This window comes from Schistocerca piceifrons, chromosome 5 (genome assembly GCF_021461385.2).
Source record: "Schistocerca piceifrons isolate TAMUIC-IGC-003096 chromosome 5, iqSchPice1.1, whole genome shotgun sequence".
Taxonomy (NCBI): Eukaryota; Metazoa; Arthropoda; class Insecta; order Orthoptera; family Acrididae; genus Schistocerca; species Schistocerca piceifrons.
Genome location: NC_060142.1, coordinates 422,405,724 through 422,428,418, shown reverse-complemented (window position 1 = coordinate 422,428,418; position 22,695 = coordinate 422,405,724). Strand labels below are relative to the sequence as shown.

At 44.0% G+C, this 22,695-nt stretch overlaps 1 protein-coding gene across 1 annotated transcript in view; it reads right to left on the bottom strand.

Moving 5' to 3' along the window:
• Positions 1–4,491: 4,491 nt before the first annotated feature.
• Positions 4,492–22,695, bottom strand: part of LOC124799055 (transmembrane protease serine 9-like) — a 171,066-nt gene continuing 152,862 nt past the window's right edge. The window contains exon 4 of the mRNA XM_047262593.1: positions 4,492–5,098. Coding sequence (XP_047118549.1) covers positions 4,492–5,098 — 607 coding nt within the window. The remainder of the gene's footprint in view (positions 5,099–22,695) is intronic.

Genomic DNA, 22,695 nt, shown 5'->3' with positions numbered 1-22,695 from the left:
TGGTGCAGTGGCTAGCACCCTGGACTCGCATTTGGGAGGACACGGTTCAATCCCGTGTCTGGCCATCCTGATTTAGGTTTCCCGTGATTTTCCTAAATCGCTCCAGGCAAATGTCGGGATGGGTCCTTCGAAAGGGGACGGCGGACTTCCTTCCCCGTCCTTTCCTAATCTGATGAGGCTGATGACATTGCTGTCTGGTCTCCTCCCCCAAAACAACCCAACCCCAAAAAGGACTTGACAACTTTGAAAATTCATATAAATTAATTCGTAGTACCTACAGAGGTGATTGTAGTGTCAATTTGTAGGGAAATACATCAAGTTTTGTCTCGCGTAGTTCACTAGTGCCGAATCGCACCGTAAGGAGCGCTAGCGGCAATTGCGTTACAGATTGCTTTCACCGGACCCAAGCGTGCTAGCAGTGTGTTTTGGTTTGAAGAATCGAAGCCGGCGGCATCAGTCCAGTGTAATTGCCCTACGCCAAAGATCCTCCTAGTAGGCCTACAGTTCATGAGTGGCATAAATGTTTTGTAGAAACAAAGTGCTCGGTAAGACATGGGATATCATTAGGTCGTCCAAGCATATCTGACGACATCGCTGGGCGAGTGAGACACGTTTTGTCAACAGCCCTACGAAATCGACTCGATGTGCACCTCATGAACTGCAAATCCCACATAGGACTGTTTGGCATGTGTTGGGGAACCGTTTGCATTTGAAACCGTAAATATTGACGATCGTACAAGACACTGATAAAATTGCTCGCAAGAACTTCTGTGCGGATATGTTAAATCGATTACTTGAGGATGAACATTTCTTGGACAAAATCATCTTTTCTGACGAGTCGACTTTTCACTTAAGTGGCAAGGTTAACATATACAACTGTAGGATTTGGGGCAGAGAAAATCGACATCAAACATTACAACATGTTCGTCGTAGTCCTTAACTGAACGTTTTTTGTGCACTGAGCAAGAACAAAGTGTTTTTCGTGGGAGAACCATCAATAGGATAGTGTACCTGGATATGTTACAACAATTTTTGATAGCACAGTTCGATGAGGATGACCAAGGACGAAATGTTTACTTCATGCAAGATGGTGAACCACCCCACTACCTGGCTGACGTCTGGCATTTTCTCAGTGAGCACTTTCCAGGTCAATGGATAGGCCGTGGCACGCCGATTGCATGGCCCCGACTTCCCCAGACCTGACACCACTCGATTTTTTTGTGGGGATTCATCAAGGGTATCGTGTTTGTACCTACTGTGCCGGCTTCTCTGCCTGAACTCAGAGCAAGAATTTACGCCGCCACTGAACAAGTTACACCTGCAATGCTACAGCGAGTTTGGGAAGAAATTGATTTCCGATGGGATGTGTGCAGGATAACCAACGGAAGCCACATACAACATCTTTAGTTCAAGGTAAAAAAAACCTTGATGTGTTTCCCTACAAAATATCACTAAACTCAGTTCTATAGCTTCTTTCAACAAATTTATATGAATTTTTAAAGTTGTAAAGTGCTTTTTGAAAGAATCTGTATGTGTACCCTGTCACCCCGAAAAGTTTCGAGGATGGATTAGTAAATAATAGAGAAACGGTAATATGGCGGTTGTAATGAATGCTTCAGGTGTTCTACATAGTCTCCCTACCTCGAGCGCAACGCATAGAACGTTAATACAACCCTGTGAACCTATCAGAAAAGTTCTTCTTTGGGGTGTCGTTCATTTCGCGCGTCACATTGCCTTGAATGTCGTTTACGTCGTACAAAGTGTTGGTTGTTCATGAGAATTCCAACACATTGTAGTTTTGTGGTGCTTTGTATTGATAACAGCAACCCTCGTCATCCTTAGTGATTCCTTACAGAAAGGAATTGTCCACGTCTTGCATTTCAATCCAGTCGCCGCGGTCGTCTACACATCGTTGTTTTTCTTCGGGAGTCAATGTCTGCGGGATAAACTTTGCGCACCCTTTTCTCTTCTTCAAAACATCCTGGAAAGTGTCTGAACATTTGCTTTAGAGATGTTGCTCCACTGCGATTTGTGACACAGTAATGCTGACACACTGCGATCGTATGACCATCGCTTTTACCGGGTGATCAAAAAGTCAGTATAAATTTGAAAACTGAATAAATCACAGAATAATGTAGATAGAGAGGTACAAATTGACATACATGCTTGGATTGACATGGCGTTTTATTAGATCCAAACAAAATAGAAAAGTTCACAAAATGACCGACAGATAGCGCTTCATCTGATCAGAATAGCAATAATTAGCATAACACAGTAAGACAAACCAAAGATGATGTTCTTTACAGGAAATGCTCAATATGTCCACCATCAATATCTGTAGTCGAAGAATAATGTTGTGAACAGCACTGTAAAGCATGTCCGGATTTATGGTGAGTCATTGGCGTCGGATGTTGTCTTTCAGCATCCCTAGAGATGTCGGTCATTCACGATGCACTTGCGACTTCAGGTAACCCCAAAGCCCATAATCGCACGGACTGATGTCTGGGGACCTGGGAGGCCAAGCAAGACGAAAGTGGCGGCAGAGCACACGATCATCACCAAACGACGAGCGCAAGAGATCTTTCACGTGACTAGCAATTTTTTTTTTTGGTTCTAATAAAACCCCATGTCATTCCAAGCATGTGTGTAAATTTTTACCTCTCTATCTACATTATTCCGTGGTTCATCAAGTTTTCAAATTTATACTGACTTTTTGATCACCCAATACTTCCTGATCACAACTGGCTGGTCGAAGGCACATCTCCTGTTTACACATGTAAGTTAAAGGTGCCACCGCTGTTACTGCGCTGACATAGCTTATATGCCAGGAATAAAATATGTCTCGGAACGCTACATTCTCTGAAATACGCTACTGGCCGTTAAAATTGCTACACCACGAAGATGACGTGCTACAGAGGCGAAATTTAACCGACAGGAGGATGATACTGTGATATGCAAATGATTAGTTTTTCAGAGCATTCACACAAGGTTGGCGTCGGTGGCGATACCTACAACGTGCTGACATGATGAAAGTTTCCAACCGATTTCTCATACACAAACAGCAGTTGACCGGCGTTGCCTGGTGAAACGTTGTTGTGATGCCTCGTGTAAGGAGGAGAAATGCGTACCTTCACGTTTCCGACTTTGATAAAGGTCGGATTATAGCCTATCACGATTGCGGTTTATCGTATCGCGGCATTCCTGCTCGCGTTGGTCGAGATCCAATGACTGTTAGCAGAAAATGGAATCAGTGGGTTAAGGAGGGTAATACGGTACGCCGTGCTGGATCCCAACGGCCTCGTATCACTAGCAGTCGAGATGACAGGCATCTTATCCCCATGGCTGTAACGGATCGTGCAGCCACATCTCGATCCCTCAGTCAATAGATTGGGACGTTTGCAAGACAACAACCATGTGCACGAACAGTTCGACGACGTTTGCAGCACCATGGACCATCAGCTCGGAGACCATGGCTGCGGTTACCCCTGACGCTGCATCACGGACAGGAGCGCCTGCGATAGTGTACTCAACGACAAACCTGGGTGCACGAATGGCAAAACGTCATTTTTTCGAATAAATCCAGGTTCTGTTTACAGCATCATGATGGTCGCATCCGTGTTTGGCGACATCGCGGTGAACGAACATTGGAAGCGTGTATTCGTCATCGCCATACTGGCGTATCACCCGACGTGATGGTATTGGGTGCCATTGGTTACACGTCTCGGTCACCTCTTAGTCGCATTGTCGGCACTTTGAACAGTGGACGTTACATTTCAGATGTGTTACGACCCGTGGTTCTACCCTTCATTCGATCCCTGCGAAACCCTACATTTCAGCAGGATAATGCAAGACCGCATGTTGCAGGTCCTGTACGGGCCTTTCTGGATACAGAAAATGTTCGGCTGCTGCCCTGGCCAGCACATTCTCTAGATCCCTCACCAATTGGAAACGTCTGGTCAATGGTGGCCAAGCAACTGGCTTGTCACAATACGCCAGTCACTACTCTTGATGAACTGTGGTATCGTGTTGAAGCTGCATGGACAGCTGTAACTGTACACACAATCCAAGCTCCGTTTCACTCAATGCCCAGACGTATCAAGGCCGTTATCAAGGCCAGAGGTGGTTGTTCTGGGTACTGATTTCTCAGAATCTATTCACCCAAATTGCGTAAAAAAGTAATCACATGTCAGTTCTTATATAATATATTTGTCCAATGAATACCCGTTTATCATCTGCATTTCTTCTCGGTGTAGCAATTTTAATGGCCAGTAGTGTATATCGAAAGTGTCGCGTGTAATACTGTATGTACATTAATAAGAGAAACCTGGGAGCCGAATTGACTGTATAGTGTACTTTATTGAAAACGTTGCTTGTTTACAAGTGGAGAGAGAGAGAGAGAGAGAGAGAGAGAGAGAGAGAGAGAGAGAGAGAGAGAGAGAGAGACATGATGTTCTGTACACTAGCAGCGAGATGATACACTAAACAGGTGCATTAGACTCCACCAAGAATCCCATAAATCCAGATGCGCAAGGGTACAACGTAGGTATAGACCCCAGGATAGCCGGGTAGCCCACATCCGCTGTTCCAGGAGACGATTCCCACCTGCTCCGAACCGGACACTAGGGCACTGCCCTCGTCGCCCGCACAAAAGTCCTTGCCGCCTTCACTCACTCCGGCACAGATCATATTGATGGTGAGGTTCCCGTATGTGGCATTGCATGCGGCGGTGTCTATGATTTCGACGGTGACTGCCTGGAGCTCAGAGGGGAGACTGCCGTCAGCCGAGGAGGCGCCCCAACCGGCGACCGTGGCGGGGCTCCCTACTGCCGTCTCGTTCCAGGTGACGGGTATGGCTTGCACGTCGGGGCCGAAGACGAAGGGCTCGGAGACGCGCAGCCCGCCGATGTCGTTGTCGAAGCCGTCGAAGCTAGCGTGCCAGAATATGACCGCGACCGTGTACAACGAGCCGCCGCTGCCCCGGCTCGAACTGCCGGCCCGGACCTGCATGCTGTAGATATCGCCCTCCACGATGCAGCGGGCAGAGGTCAGCGCATACATGCTGCTCACGATGGACGCCCCGCAGTCGCTGCTGCCGCCTCTGCCACACAAAAGAACGGCTGCACTCGTTTCCATAAAACAACGGAATTACAAGTCACATTAATGAACATAAAGCAGGGAAACATTCGTAAAGAAACATCTAACTTACAAATACAGTTTATTGCACTTTCATTCGTATTCAGAAAGTATTCAACTAGTCCCATCTAGGTGCTTAGTGAACACACGTCCCCTGTATGATAGATTGTCTGGTTTCCATTTACACTGTCTGAGCAAAGGTACCCAGTCACACCTATGCGAGCCGGCCAGTGTGGCCGTGCGGTTCTAGGCGCTTCAATCTGGAACCGCGTGACACTACGGTCGCAGGTTCGAATCCTGCCTCGTGCATGGATGTGTGTGATGTCCTTAGGTTACTTAGGTTTAAGTAGTTCTCAGTTCTAGGGGACTGATGACCTCAGATGTTGAGTCCCATAGTACTCAGAGCCATTTGAACCATTTTGAACACCTATGCGATGAAGAATGGATCACTATACACTGATGTGACAAAAGACACGGGATACCTCGTAATATCGTGTGGTACCTCGTTTTTCCCAGCCTAGTGCAGCACCTCGACGTGGAATGGATTCAACAAGTCGATGGAAGCCCCCTGCAGAAGTACTGAGCCATCCTGCCTCTCGAGCCATTCACAATTATTGTGAAAGTGTTGCTGGTGCAGGATTTTGTATACAAACTGATAGCTTGATTAAGTCCCACAAATGTTCCATAGGATTCATGTTGGGGGATCTGTGGCCAAACTGTTCACTCCGATAGACCAGAATCTTTCTCAAGCCACTCGCGAACAGTTGTGGCCCAGTGATATGGCATATCGTTGTTTGGGAAAATTAAGTCCATGAATAGCTGCAAATGGCCTCCAAGTAGTCGAACATAACCATTTCCAGTCAGTGATCGGTTCAGTTGGACCAGAGGATCCAGTCCATTCTATGTAAACACAGCCAACACCATTATGGAGCCCCTATCAGCTTGCACAGTGCCTTGTTGACAACTTGGACTCGTGGTTTCGTGGGGTCTGCACCACACTCTAATCATATCATCAGCTCTTACCAGCTGAAATCGGGAGTCAGTTTTCCAGTCGTCTAGGGTCCAACCGGTACGATCACGAGCGCAGGAGAGGAGCTGCAGGCCATGTTGTGCCGTTAGCAAAGGCACTCGCGTCGGTCGTCTGCTGCCACAGCCCATTAACGCCACATTTCGCCACACTGTCCTTACGGATACGTTCGTCGTACGTCCTACACGGATTTCTGCGATTGTTTCACGCTGTGTTGCTTGTCTGTTAGCACTGACAACTTTGCGCAAACGCAGGTAGATGGTCGTTAAGTGAAGGCCGTCGGCCACTGAGTTGTCTGTGGTGAGAGACAATGTCTGAGACTTGGTATTATCATCACGCTCTTGACACTGTGCGTCACAGAATATTGAATTCCTTAACGATTTCCGAAATGGAATGCTCATGCGTCCAGCTCCAACTACCATGCCACGTCCACAGTCTGTTAATTCCTGTCGTCTGGTCACAATCACCTCAGAAACCTATTCAAATGAATCACCTGAGTGCGAATGTCATCTACGCCATTGCACTGCTCTTTCATACCTTGTATACGCGGTACTATCGATATCTAAATATGTGCATGTCGTTATCCCACGACTTGTCGCCTTAGTATATGTCACTCAAGGAGATAGTATAAAAGGGGGCGTGGAGTATTGTCTTGTCAGTAGAGAAACAGTAACTGCAGAGAGGGTTGCTCAGGAGAGCTCAGTCACTTCGAATGTGGACTAGTTGTGAGATGTCACCTGAATAATTGATTCGTCAGGTATACTTCAACCCTTCTAAAGCTGTCCAAGTCGACTGTTGTTGATGTGATTGTGAAGTGGAAACGCGAAGGAACAACCACATCTCCAGGAATACCTCATACAAGGTAGAGCATTGTACCTGAAGCAGAGTGTATCAAGGAATACATGAGTTTCTTGAACGGTGTTTCAGTCTAGTGAGTGATTTTAGAATCACATGAAAAAATACACATGACTGTTTCTCTTGGTGTGAGACAACAGCTCGTCTTCTTGTGCAGAGTTAGTAAGTATTACGAGTACTTTATATGTAAGTGCTGTATTGTCCATTAAAACTATTTCGAGAGTATTGTTAATTCCCCAGTTACAGTGTTTTATGGCGAGTAAGATTCTGTACATTTTTAAAACAAGTCACGTAACTTGTGGACGGTTAGGCCATACTTCGTCCGTCGTGCACCATCTTGTACCTTGAAACAGAAGGTCTTCTATCATGAAACACGCAATAGTTGCAAATGAAATGCGTTTACAAAATGTTCTGTCAATTTTTCCTGTCTTCAAAAGCGAAATTTCTGTTACTTACCAATAGCTTCTGTTTCACAACGTATGTAGCTTGTAACTGGTTTTTTGATTGTTAGTGTGTGGTAGAGTCATAATGTAACGCATAGACTATTAGGGTCTGTATAGGGTGAACATTAATAAAAACGAAAAACTGCAGGGACAGGTTCCTGACTGGAAGTGAACGAAAAGAGATCCTACGAATATGTGTCCGGGAATTCATTGTTGCCAAGATAGATGGCGCTGACGAATGACAGTTCCTCTGACCACTCACCTTCTGCTCCTTGTGTGTTGCAGGCTGCAGCGTACTGTAGGGAGCAGAATGGTCCGGTATGCACGTCTGCAACAAGCCGAGATGGTATTTGCGTACGCCCTAGCATAGGGAAACGGTCGAGAGGCAGGAAACCGGTCCTCAAAATCTGATGCACGCATAGTCCGCCGCCTCCCTGCACGTTCGTCTGTCTGAAAGGACCCATGTTCACACAAACGCCCAAAATAGGATTGACATATTGTGTGATGTGGTTGGTGTCTGTGAGGATACTTGTTTTGGTATAGCTGTGCTGCCTCTCGACCGTTTCCATCTGCTTGGCCGTACACAAAGCCCATCTTGGCCTGTTCCCGACACGAAGACCGGACCATTCTGCTGCTTACAGTACACTGCATCAATCACACAGCCTGCAACACACAGGGAACGCACGGCAAGCGGTCAGGGGAACTTTTATTAGTCAACGCCATCTACCTTGGTAACGATGCATTTGTGGACACATATTCATAACATCTTTCTTCCTCCATTTCCAGTCAAGAATCCATACCTGCAATTTGTCGGTTTTGTACTAGCGTTCATCCTGTATACAGTAGAGACGAGATCTTTTCTACAGAAACACTTTTAAATTTGAATAGAATATTTGTCCCTAGGCGCATGACCATGTTGTACCTAGAAACAGTTTTGACATTAGGAAAAAAGCTTTTTCTTTTGGAGTAATTTTTGTAATTTCAGAAAAAAACTGTAGTATACAAAATGATTGCTACGATTAGTATCATTTTAAAACGGGACAAGAAAATATTTTAAATTTGTATTACTGGGTTGGTTGGAGGAGAAAGTCTGAAAACTTTTTCACTCCACAAGACTCTCCCCTGCCTGAAGGGCAGGGACCATCGAACCGAGATAGGTGGCGCAGTGGTTAGCACTCTGGACTCGCATTCGGGAGGACGACGGTTCAATCCCACGTCCGGCCATCCTGATTTAGGTTTTCCGTGATTTCCCTAAATCGCTCCAGGCAAATGCTGGGATGGTTCCTTTGAAAGGGCACGACCGGTTTCCTTCTCTGTCCTTGCCACAATCCGAGCTCGTGCGCCATCTCCAATGACCTCGATGTCGAATATTCTTAGTATTATTAGTAAACAGTCTTGGTTGCAATTTTACTTTTTTTATTTACCAACTACGCGTGTCGCCTTATTTAGGCATTTTTAGGCTGATCTTAATTTGGTATTTCTTGGGCCGATCCTTTAGTGTAGCTAAGGGTGTCGTCGAGTACATCAGGCCAACATCGCCTACGTACACTGCCTAAAGGATCGTCCTAAGAAATACCAAATTAAGATCAGCCTGAAGATGCCTAAATAAGGTGAAACGCGTAGTTTATAAGTAAAAAAACTAAAATTGCAACCAAAACTGTTTTCAGCTAATACTATTAAAAACTGGTTTGCTGATTCGTGCCACAGATGGATTGGAAGAATTTCGAATATTCTTCTTTTTTCCTAGGGCAGGAACCATCGAACATTGCGGAGGGTGGTTGTAAGAAATCGTAGGAATCAGTAAAGGGAATCACTTGTGAGAGCGAAAGTGCTACCAGCAGTCCATCTAGCCCAAAGACTGTGCGTAGGTAGCTCAAAGAAATTGGGGCATAGTGTACAGCCGGCCGGAGTGGCCGTGCGGTTCTAGGCGCTACAGTCTGGAACCGAGCGACCGCTACGGTCGCAGGTTCGAATCCTGCCTCGGGCATGGATGTGTGTGATGTCCTTAGGTTAGTTAGGTTTAATTAGTTCTAAGTTCTAGGCGACTGATGACCTCAGAGGTTAAGTCGCATAGTGCTCAGAGCCATTTGAACCATTTTGAACCATAAAGGACAAACAGTTACTGATAAGCGATACCACTGCTAAGCGACGCTTGCCGTGGTGTAAAGAACGACTCCATAGCACAGTGGATGACTGTAAACGAGTGATTTATAGTGGTGAATAACGCTATATCGACAGAAGGTTTTGGGTGTGGCGAATACCTGGAAAATGTTATCTGCCGTCACGTGTAGTGTCAATAGGAAAGCTAGTGTTACGGTATCGGAATATTTTTCGTGCTTAATGTATGGTCACGTTATTGTGCTTAAGAAAACGCTACAAGTGGAAGAATATGAACACATTTTGCAGCATTGTATTCTGCGGGAGCTTGTATGCTTCTGTGATACAGGTAATGTTACCATTGATGCAACTACATCGGAGTGGCCAGACAAACATGTGGTTCCTGAAGAGAGACCTTTCTAGCATTTTCACGGGCACTAGCTGTTAAACAGCACCCCATTCGGTTCTCCAGGTGGGAACTACACAGGAGGATGTTGTCGTCACGAGAAACAAAAATTGGTGTGAACTGCTGAAAGCAAAGGTAAACTATAGGCTTTATAGTTCCAGAGGACATGCAGTTGCACGCTATGGCTTAATGACGATGGGATCCTCCTGGATATAATGTTCCAGAAGTTAAATAGTACCCAATTCTATTCCCCTGGAGGGAACTACTCGGGAAGATATTGTCATCAGGAAAACAAAATTAGGATTCTATGGGCCGAAGCTTGGAAAGTTAGAGCCCTTAACTGGGTGGGTAGGTTAGAGAATTAAATAAGATAAATGGATATGATAAAATCAGATGTAGTTGAAATTGGTGAAGTGCGATGGCAAGAAGAACGAACTTCTGGTCATGTCAGTACAGGGTTATCACTACAAAATCGAATAGAGGTAGGTCTAGTAATGAATGAGAAAGTAGGAATACGGATAAGCTATTTGAATACATTATAATAACCAAGACAGACACAAATACAATACCCACTACATTAGTTCAAGTTTATAAACCTATTAGCTCCACATATGATAGAGAGATTGAACAAATGTATGATGAAATAAACAAAACTATTCAGATAGTAAGGGAGATGAAAATTTAATTGTTATTGGCGACTGGAATTCGGTAGTAGGAAAAGGACAAGAAGGAAAAATGGTAGGAAAACATGAACTAGACAAAAAGAATGAATGGAGAAGCCACCTGGTAGAATTTTTCACAAAGTACAATTTAATCATTGCTAATATTTAGTCTCATAATCATTAAAGAAGGTTGTGTACAGGAAGAGGCCTGGAGACATCAGAAGGTTTCAAACAGATTATACAGGGTAATACAAAAATCACTTTGCAGCGTTGGAAAGATATGGAAATTCATTGAGGTAACTTACAGAATCAGCAGATGTATCATTTTGTGGCAAACAACCTCAGGTTTCACATAAAAGTATCCAGTATCGTTTTGGTTCGATTTGACTACCATTTCTGATGTGCAAACATCCCACCAGTAATCTGTTCCTCCTACACTCATTGGAGCAAATTGGGTTTAAGTTGTGCAATGGCAGCATCAATTCTTCAGGTCCCCTAAATTGTTTAGTAGGGAAGGAAATGAAACCCCATAGAAAGAAGTCCAGTGGTGTCAAGTCTGAGGAGCGAGGTGGTCATGCGATTGGCCCTTCACGGCCAATCCACCGACCTAGCAAGCGATTATCAAGGAAACTTAGAACTTCCATGAGGAGGAAATGAGGTGGTGCACCGTATTTCTGGTAGTAAACCATCTCATCTTGGTCATCTTCATCGTTGTGTGGAGTTAAAGGTTTTCAAGCATATCCTGATACACAAACCAGTGACAGTTTTCTTTTGAAGAAGAAAGGGCAGTGCACTTACAGTTTGCTAAGGGCATAAAACAGATAACGTTTCAGCGTTGCATACGGATTTTCGCTGTCCCATATTCTGCAGTTGTGGGTGCTCATCATGCCACTGATAGGAAATAGAGACTCATTGCTGAAGATTATTGTTTTCAGGAATGTCTCGTCGTCCTCTATCCAGAGTTCCCCACGAGCAACCTTATCTGCACCACTAATGTGCTGTGCTATTAGGAATCTGTATGGTTTCAAGCGTAAACATATAGAATGTACTCAGTCTTTTTTGGAATGCCAGTCTCGTGAGGCGCGTGTCGCATTGTTTTTTTGTGGGTTGATGGCAAAGCTCTCCTTAAACTGTTCGACATGATCATCGACTTACGGTCGATCTGGTGATTTATCATGTCGAAGTGATCAACCAATCTCAACAAATTTCTTGTGCGAAGAGTAAATTGTAGGCCTGTTTGGAGGTTCTTTAGCGTATTCGGTGCAAAAATTACGCCGAATCGTTTCATGAAACCAAAACACACAGTGAGCACACTCCACACCAGTGTCAGAAGCCATTTTAACTGTGCACTACACTGGCGCTCCTGGTGGCGGAATGGGATACTGATGCAGCATATGAATCAAACTAGAGGTTGTTTGCTGCAAAATGACACATCTATCGATTCTGTAAGTTGTCTCAATAACTTTCTACGTCGTTCTAAAGTTCTGAATTCCTTTTTGACTCGCCCTGTATAATTATAAAACAGAGATTTCGAAATCGGAGGCAAATGAGTACTCCAAGTACAATTTATCGGTGAAATAGCAGAAAATTAGGAACGAAAGAATATTGGACCTGTACAAATTGAAATAACCAGAGTTTGTTGAAAGTCGCAAAGGAAGTATTAGACAACGTTTTACTGAAATAGGAATAAGGAAAACAATAGAAGATGAATGGGTACTCTTGAGAGGTGTAATAGTGAAGGCATCATATGATCAAACAGGTAAAAAGACAAGACCCTTGGATAACATTCGAGATATTCGGTTTATATGATGGAAGGAGAATAAAAATACAGCTGATGAAGCAGGCAAAGGTGAATAAAGAGGTCTAACAACGAGACTGACAGAAAATTCAAGATGGCAAAGCAGAAACTGTATAAGCATTCATGACTTGGGGAAAAGTAGATGCTTTCTATAGGATAATTAGAGATCCTTGGAGAAAAAAGTAACAACTGTATGAATATCAAGACATCTAGCAAGTCAGTACTAACAAGGAGGCGGCACGACCGTGAGGTCGGGGATTTGTCCGCAATTTTGTGTGGTGAAAGAGGACCCCTAACACCTCACGTGGTTAAAATATTAGGACGTACTACTCGGAAAATCCCGAGAAAAATCGATCCAAAGTTTCCTAGGTGCCTTATGAGTGTAAAATGTTAGTCCACTGCCGAGCCGCCGTCTGGCCTACATGGTTAGCGCTCAGACCCTTTCGCCAAAGGTCTCGCTTCGATTCCTCCTCTGGCACTTTTTTTTCCTTCTGTTGCTTGCAAAATTGCAGCGCATTGTTACAGGAGAATCGTGAAATTAATTCCCGGGAAGATCGTACAGAAATTCATTCTATAATTCATCATCAATTATCGTCACCAATATTCAGAGACATGATTCAATATGCCTGGTTTGCCTCAAAATTGTCATAAACTCGAAACATTTTCGTAAATGTTAGTGGGCCATGTTTTTGTACAGATTTATTTCAAACGCCCTGTGATTGTAAAAATTCCACTTTTATATGTTGCGCAAGATGTCGCAAAAATTATTGCTTTGTTTGTTTTTACGATAGTTACCACTGCAGTTCTTGTTTATAATTATTATATGTATTAAAATTGAATGTTTTCCAATCGACTTTGTTATTCTGATTAAAAAGGAATGTTTCTCCTGGTATACTTTACAATGAAAAATGGAAAACCCACCGTCATGAATTGTATTGTTGGACAAAAAGAAAATAATTTTTATTCAATAATGAAACTAATTTGTTAAAGATAATTTAGGTTTGGGAAACTTTCTGAATAATTTGTGGAATAACCAAAGAAAATGAAACAGAAGAAAAAAAGTGCCAGAGGAGGAATCGAACACGAGACCTTTGGCGTAAGAATCCGAGCCCTAAACACCTTTTTTTTCTTTTTTTGATCTCATTTTGTTCTAGATTGTTCGTTGAATTTGTTCGTGGCGGACGTCCGATGACACATGTTCAGGTTGATCGTTGATTCGTTCACTCAGTTTTTTGTTACACAGGGTAGCTAAATCCTCTGACCGAACACGCTGAGCTACCGTGCCGGCTGTCTCCGACCCCACGGTCGTGCCGTCTCCTTGTAAGATGGAAAAGCAAAACGGTGAAGGAATATGTAGAAGGGTTATAAAAAGGAAATGAACCTGACGTCAAAATTACGAAAGTTTTTTAATGCTTTTCATACCCCACACTTAAAAGTAGAGGGGGGCTTTTGAATGATGACCCATTGGAAGCTAAACTCACAGTTGGAAATACACTCCTGGAAACGGAAAAAAGAACACATTGACACCGGTGTGTCAGACCCACCATACTTGCTCCGGACACTGCGAGAGGGCTGTACAAGCAATGATCACACGCACGGCACAGCGGACACACCAGGAACCGCGGTGTTGACCGTCGAATGGCGCTAGCTGCGCAGCATTTGTGCACCGCCGCCGTCAGTGTCAGCCAGTTTGCCGTGGCATACGGAGCTCCATCGCAGTCTTTAACACTGGTAGCATGCCGCGACAGCGTGGACGTGAACCGTATGTGCAGTTGACGGACTTTGAGCGAGGGCGTATAGTGGGCATGCGGGAGGCCGGGTGGACGTACCGCCGAATTGCTCAACATTTGGGGCTTGAGGTCTCCACAGTACATCGATGTTGTCACCAGTGGTCGGCGGAAGGTGCACGTGCCCGTCGACCTGGGACCGGACCGCAGCGACGCACGGATGCACGCCACGACCGTAGGATCCTACGCAGTGCCGTAGGGGACCGCACCGCCACTTCCCAGCAAATTAGGGACACTGTTGCTCCTGGGGTATCGGCGAGGACCATTCGCAACCGTCTCCATGAAGCTGGGCTACGGTCCCGCACACCGTTAGGCCGTCTTCCGCTCACGCCCCAACATCGTGCAGCCCGCCTCCAGTGGTGTCGCGACAGGCGTGAATGGAGGGACGAATGGAGACGTGTCGTCTTCAGCGATGAGAGTCGCTTCTGCCTTGGTGCCAATGATGGTCGTATGCGTGTTTGGCGCCGTGCAGGTGAGCGCCACAATCAGGACTGCATACGACCGAGGCACACAGGGCCAACACCCGGCATCATGGTGTGGGGAGCGATCTCCTACACTGGCCGTACACCACTGGTGATCGTCGAGGGGACACTGAATAGTGCACGGTACATCCAAACCGTCATCGAACCCATCGTTCTACCATTCCTAGACCGGCAAGGGAACTTGCTGTTCCAATAGGACAATGCACGTCCGCATGTATCCCGTGCCACCGAACGTGCTCTAGAAGGTGTACGTCAACTACCCTGGCCAGCAAGATCTCCGGATCTGTCCCCCATTGAGCATGTTTGGGACTGGATGAAGCGTCGTCTCACGCGGTCTGCACGTCCAGCACGAACGCTGGTCCAACTGAGGCGCCAGGTGGAAATGGCATGGCAAGCCGTTCCACAGGACTACATCCAGCATCTCTACGATCGTCTCCATGGGAGAATAGCAGCCTGCATTGCTGCGAAAGGTGGATATACACTGTACTAGTGCCGACATTGTGCATGCTCTGTTGCCTGTGTCTATGTGCCTGTGGTTCTGTCAGTGTGATCATGTGATGTATCTGACCCCAGGAATGTGTCAATAAAGTTTCCCCTTCCTGGGACAATGAATTCACGGTGTTCTTATTTCAATTTCCAGGAGTGTATTAGGGAGGATATTAACGGTCCCATCATTTGCATTGCAGCGAAGGGAAAAATCCTGTAAACATTGGTTGGAGCCAGGCGATGAGAAATATTTTTAATGTAATTCATGTCAAATGTGTATTTGTTTATGTGTATACAGAGAGTTTCGATGGCTAGCTGGTAAAGTGAAGTGTACCGATGCCACTGCCTATTGCAGGTGCACAAGACATGTGGAACTGTATAGATAGAGAAGAGGAAGTAAATGAAAGTGAGGTGGGAGATACAATGATGCGAGAAGAATGTGATAGAGCTCAGAAAGACCTAAACTGAAACAAGACCCCTGGAATAGACGACTTTCCCTCACAATGATTTGAGTCATGATAAAACTATCTCATCTCGTATCAGACAGGCGGAATACCCTCATACTCCAAGAAGACTGTAACAATTCCATTTCAAAAGAATGCAAGTGCCAACATCTGTGAATATCACCGAATCATCATTTTAACAAAGGGCACTTCCAAAATACTGACAGGAGCTATTTACAGAAGAATAGAAAAATTTACAGAAGTCGATATCGAGGAAAGTCAGTTTGGGTTCCGGAGCAAAACTAGAGCCATACTAACCCTACGAGTTATTTTAGAAGATAAGCTGAAGAAGGTAAACCTACATTTATTGAAACCTACGTTTATTTTGTTTGTAGAGTTAGGGAAAAATTTAGACAATGTTGACTTAAACACACCGTTCCAAAATCGGAAAGCAGCAGGGAGCACAATTTTATCCATAACTTATAAAGAAACCACATGCAGTTATAAGTGTCGAAAGATATGAAAAGGATGCAGTAGTTGAGAACGGAGTATAGCCTTTCGCCAGTGCTGTGTTCAAGCTGTACGTTTAACAAGCAGTAAAAGAAACGACGAAGAAATTTGGAAAGTGTGTTAAAGTACAAGGACTTTTGATAACGAATTTCGTAAGTGAATCATGTGTTATTATTTCCAGCTGTTTAAAGAAATGCCTGCAAGATGTATGTATGTGAACTCCACCCGTAATTCTAATTACTTTCTTTTTGTCTGAGTGCGGAGTATCTCGCAAAACATCAGTTAATGAAAATATATAAAGATATTAACTTAGTTATTTCTATATCCTCAAAATTGGCAGTTATTATTATGATAAAAATTGCCGGACCTATATGTATTATCTACTATATCTACTATGTATTTGTTCCAGATTGCTATTTTCTGAATATGTACAAGTAAGAACTTAGAACTCTCTAGGAACATTGTTGACAGTACTGGATGAGCTGTGTTTTTTCAAACTTCTGAGCTAAGCCGTTTGTGTAGAACCAATCAGTAACGTTCACGAAATCATCATTTACTATTTTCTGTGTTCATGATTCTTTGTTAAGCGTCACAACACTATTTGTGTTATCTGTAAACAGGACTAACCATGCCTGCTGATTTAAATAAACGGACGGATCATTAACATAAAGCAAGAACAGTAGTTGGAAAATGATAGAACTACGTGGACCAGGCAGTAAGCGAGGGTGGTTTGAAAAGTTCTCGGAACAGAATAGGAAAAAAGTACTTACATCATCTAGACTATTTTTATTTTTCAATGTAGTCTCCGTGTAGACTAATGCACTTGGTCCAATTGATGTTCCAGTGTCTTGATCCCATCTTGAAAATGAGTTTCCTCCAGGCCTGCAAAATAGTTACCAACTGCAGCTATCAATTCTTCATTTAAAGTGAATCTTCGTCCACCACGAAAAATTTTCAATTTTGGGAAGAGATGGAAGTCTGACGGAGCCATATCAGGTGAATAAGGCAGTCGTGGCAACAATTCATACTTTAGTTCGCGTAATTTTGACATGGCGACGACACATGTGTGCGCGCGCGCGTCAAGAGTCGCGGCACCCATCTTGCAGTTAATTTTTACGTTTCTAATTCTTCTGTTAAAATGTGATATACCCTTCCAGGTGACATCTGACAAGCGTGAGCAATTACCACGCACTTTCAACCGGCGATCCTCCATGACCATTTTGTGCACTTCTGCAATGATTTCAGGAGTAGTGACACAAATTGGCCGACCATTGTGCGTTGTGCGGATGATCGTCTAAGCTCTTCCGACCAAATTTAAATTCATTTGTCCACTTGGCAACAGTTGAATATGAAGAAGCAGAGACCCCCCCAGTCTATTCTGGAAATCGGCATTAAGTTCTTGAACGCTGCTCGAATCTCGATATTTTTTCATCTTCGCAAATCACTACGCGGGAACATACACAGAACCACATCACCTTCACAGCTCTCTTCCGAGAGCACTGACATGGCGCGTGCTTACAGGAAACAGTCCAACGAATATCACTTGAGCAACTCGTTGCGCTAGCGCTGACCTCTCGTGGTGATTCCAAGAACTTTTCAAACCATCCTCCTAATTTTTCCCCTTTCAGACGTTGTGGCATCCCGCTTCGTGTTACTCGAACAGCCTAGGGCAACTTTCTGTTTTCTATTTCTTAAGTGAGAATGTGTGAAACTACCTATTCAATAAAAACTTAACTTCTCTAGTAGAATACAGCAACTGACATAATCAAATACCTTCGATAAGCCATAGATGATCGTAATTGGTGATATTGTATTCTTTAAAGATTTTATTGTGTGCTTCGTGAAGGAATAAATAGTTAACGCACTAGAGTGGCTGTTTTGAAATCCAAAATGTGGTTAATTAAGTATCCCATTACTACAAACCCCCCATGAACCACGGACCTTGCCGTTGGTGGGGAGGCTTGCGTGCCTCAGCGATACAGATAGCCGTACCGTAGGTACAACCACAACGGAGGGGTATCTGTTGAGAGGCCAGACAAACGTGTGGTTCCTGAAGAGGGGCAGCAGCCTTTCCAGTAGTTGCAGGGGCAACAGTCTGGATGATTGACTGATCTGGCCTTGTAACAATAACCAAAACGGCCTTGCTGTGCTGGTACTGCGAACGGCTGAAAGCAAGGGGAAACTACGGCCGTAATTTTTCCCGAGGGCATGCAGCTTTACTGTATGATTAAATGATGGTGGCGTCCTCCTGGGTAAAATATTCCGGAGGTAAAATAGTCCCCCATTCGGATCTCCGGGCGGGGACTACTCAAGAGGATGTCGTTATCAGGAGAAAGAAAACGGGCGTTCTACGGGTCGGAGCGTAGAATGTCAGGTCCCTTAATCGGGCAGGTAGGTTAGAAAATTTGAAAAGGGAAATGGATAGGTTAAAGTTAGATATAGTGGGAATTAGTGAAGTTCGGTGGCAGGAGGAACCAGACTTCTGGTCAGGTGACTACAGGGTTATAAACACAATGTCAAATAGGGGTAATGCAGGAGTAGGTTTAATAATGAATAGGAAAATAGGAACGCGGGTAAGCTACTACAAACAGCTTAGTGAACGCATTATTGTGGCCAAGATAGATACGAAGCCCACACCTACTACACTAGTACAAGTTTATATGCCAACTAGCTCTGCAGATGACGAAGAAATTGAAGAAATGTATGATGAAATAAAAGAAATTATTCAGATTGTGAAGGGAGACGAAAATTTAATAGTCATGGGTGACTGGAATTCGAGTGTAGGAAAAGGGAGAGAAGGAAACGTAGTAGGTGAATATGGACTGGGGCTAAGAAATGAAAGAGGAAGCCGCCTGGTAGAATTTTACACAGAGCACGACTTTATCATAGCTAACACTTGGTTTAAGAATCGTGATAGAAGGTTGTATACATGGAAGAACCCTGGGATACTAAAAGGTATCAGATAGATTATATAATGGTAAGACAGAGATTTAGGAACCAGGTTTCAAATTGTAAGACATTTCCAGGGGCAGATGTGGACTCTGACCACAATCTATTGGTTATGACCTGTAGATTAAAACTGAAGAAACTGCAAAAAGGTGGGAATTTAAGGAGATGGGACCTGGATAAACTGAAAGAACCAGAGGTTGTTCAGAGTTTCAGGGAGAGCATAAGGGAACAATTGACAGGAATGGGGGAAAGAAACACAGTAGAAGAAGAATGGGTAGCTTTGAGGGATGAAGTAGTGAAGGCAGCAGAGGATCAAGTAGGTAAAAAGACAAGGGCTAGTAGAAATCCTTGGGTAACAGAAGAAATATTGAATTTAATTGATGAAAGGAGAAAATATAAAAATGCAGTAAATGAAGCAGGCAAAAAGAGATACAAACGTCTCAAAAATGAGATCGACAGGAAGTGCAAAATGGCTAAGAAGGGATGGATAGAGGACAAATGTAAGGATGTAGAGACTTATCTCACTAGGGGTAAGATAGATACTGCCTACAGGAAAATTAAAGAGACCTTTGAAGATAAGAGAACCACTTGTATGAAAATCAAGAGCTCAGATGGAAACCCAGTTCTAAGCAAAGAAGGGAAGGCAGAAAGGTGGAAGGATTATATAGAGGATCTATACAAGGGCGATGTACTTGAGGACAAAATTATGGAAGTGGAAGAGGATGTAGGTGAAGATGAAATGGGAGATACGATATTGCGTGAAGAGTTTGACAGAGCACTGAAAGACCTGAGTCGAAACAAGGCCCCCGGAGTAGACAACATTCCATTGGAACTACTGACGGCCTTGGGAGCGCCAGTCCTGACAAAACTCTACCATCTGGTGAGCAAGATGTATGAAACAGGCGAAATACCCTCAGACTTCAAGAAGAATATAATAATTCCAATCTCAAAGAAAGCAGGTGTTGACAGATGTGAGAATTACCGAACAATCAGTTTAATAAGCCACAGCTGCAAAATACTAACACGAATTCTTTACAGACGAATGGAAAAACTAGTAGAAGCCGACCTCGGGGAAGATCAGTTTGGATTCCGTAGAAACACTGGAACACGTGAGGCAATACTGACCTTACGACTTATCTTAGAAGAAAGATTAAGGAAAGGCAAACCTACGTTTCTAGCATTTGTAGACTTAGAGAAAGCTTTTGACAACGTTAACTGGAATACTCTCTTTCAAATTCTAAAGGTGGCAGGGGTAAAATACAGGGAGCGAAAGGCTATTTACAATTTGTACAGAAACCAGATGGCAGTTATAAGAGTCGAGGGATATGAAAGGGAAGCAGTGGTTGGGAAGGGAGTAAGACAGGGTTGTAGCCTCTCCCCGATGTTATTCAATCTGTATATGGAGCAAGCAGTAAAGGAAACAAAAGAAAAATTCGGAGTAGGTATTAAAATCCATGGAGAAGAAATAAAAACTTTGAGGTTCGCCGATGACATTGTAATTCTGTCAGAGACAGCAAAGGACTTGGAAGAGCAGTTGAACGGAATGGATGGTGTCTTGAAGGGAGAATATAAGATGAACATCAACAAAAGCAAAACGAGGATAATGGAATGTAGTCAAATTAAGTCGGGTGATGTTGAGGGTATTAGATTAGGAAATGAGACACTTAAAGTAGTAAAGGAGTTTTGCTATTTGGGGAGCAAAATAACTGATGATGGTCGAAGTAGAGAGGATATAAAATGTAGACTGGCAATGGCAAGGAAAGCGTTTCTGAAGAAGAGAAATTTGTTAACATCGAGTATAGATTTAAGTGTCAGGAAGTCATTTCTGAAAGTATTTGTATGGAGTGTAGCCATGTATGGAAGTGAAACATGGACGGTAAATACTTTGGACAAGAAGAGAATAGAAGCTTTCGAAATGTGGTGCTACAGAAGAATGCTGAAGATTAGATGGGTAGATCACATAACTAATGAGGAGGTACTGAATAGGATTGGGGAGAAGAGGAGTTTGTGGCACAACTTGACCAGAAGAAGGGATCGGTTGGTAGGACATGTTCTGAGGCATCAAGGGATCACCAATTTAGTATTGGAGGGCAGCGTGGAAGGTAAAAATCGTAGGGGGAGACCAAGAGATGAATACACTAAGCAGATTCAGAAGGATGTAGGTTGCAGTAGGTACTGGGAGATGAAGAAGCTTGCACGTGATAGAGTAACATGGAGAGCTGCATCAAACCAGTCTCAGGACTGAAGACCACAACAACAACAACATTACTACAAAGGCGTGTGACAAGCCCGAAGTGCATTACCTTCTTCAAAATGTTAGAGAATGATGTGATGAATAAGACTGAGAAGTAGTTATTGACATTTGGGGATTTACGCATCTTATAGAGAAGCCAGAGCATCGCATAAAGCTACACTTCTTTAGTAAGCGGGACAACACAGGAATTGGAGTTGGTGTCTGAAGCCGTGCATTGTAATACAAAGAGTCGTGGTTTTGCCTCTTTCCACGTAATAGAAGCCGTAGAGAGCAGCTATGGCGCAATGAAAAGCTTAACATACAGTTCTGGGGGTTCTCTGATCTTTCGGAGGTGTTTCTCGTACCACGATTCGGGGCCAACTCAATCAGGTTACCGTGAACATGGACCATTATTATGGAGCAGCATTATCGGTGTCTACGTGTTGCCCTCTTATCCATATCTTCATGATGAGTGTGCTGTGGACACTCCGAGGTAACAGTAACTGTGTTCACATGACGGCATCCATATGTCCACGGTTTGACGAACTCTCAGGTACTCTGTAGCACCTCGAATGATCTTAATACATTAGGAAATGTGTGATACTCTTAAGAACAGCAGGTGAGACTTGGTAAAGCAGATCTCGGCAATTTGGTAGCTCTACGTCCTACTGGATCGTCAATGAATGGCTTATGCTGGATGTGGCGTACCTGAAGAAACTTGTGCATCTGTTCCTCTCCGATTTGGGACCATATCGAGGCTAGAAGCTGTGCTACACGGTACTACCGACATGTTACCTGTGATTTACTAATTCGGTCTGTATGTGTAATTGGGAATATCTGCTTATATTTTGAACTGCACTGTCATTCAGTATTTCCTGGAGCCAAAATACTTGAGGAATGGCTGTAGCAAAAGCGATTTCCTTCTTAAAAAGCTGGAACCTTACAAATCAGAACAATGTAGACCAATTTCTTTACGCGAGTTTTATGGTATAGATTGTGCTGCAGTGTGATAGTTTAAGGTAAACGGTTTCACACAAATGAATACCTGCTGTTACATCTCCTACAAAAATTGGAGACAAAACGTAAAATTGACAAAACGAAAAAAAATGTCTGTTACGTTCAAACCGTGAATGGGCCTCTGGCATGACTGCGACTAATTGCAGACTTCCGCTCGTCGCGGCAGTAGGAGGGAGAAGGTGGCGAACCCATCGTCCGGGCCGCCTTTAACCCCCGGGAAAAATCCCAGATACTCAATTCCTTAGCAGGCTGAGTGGAGCTGGGGCCGTCCTGTAGGGACCGGAAGTATGTAAGATCCCCTCTCCTACCTGGGATTGAATCCGGGACCTCCAGGGCTGGAGTCTAGTGCTCTACCCACGAGAACACC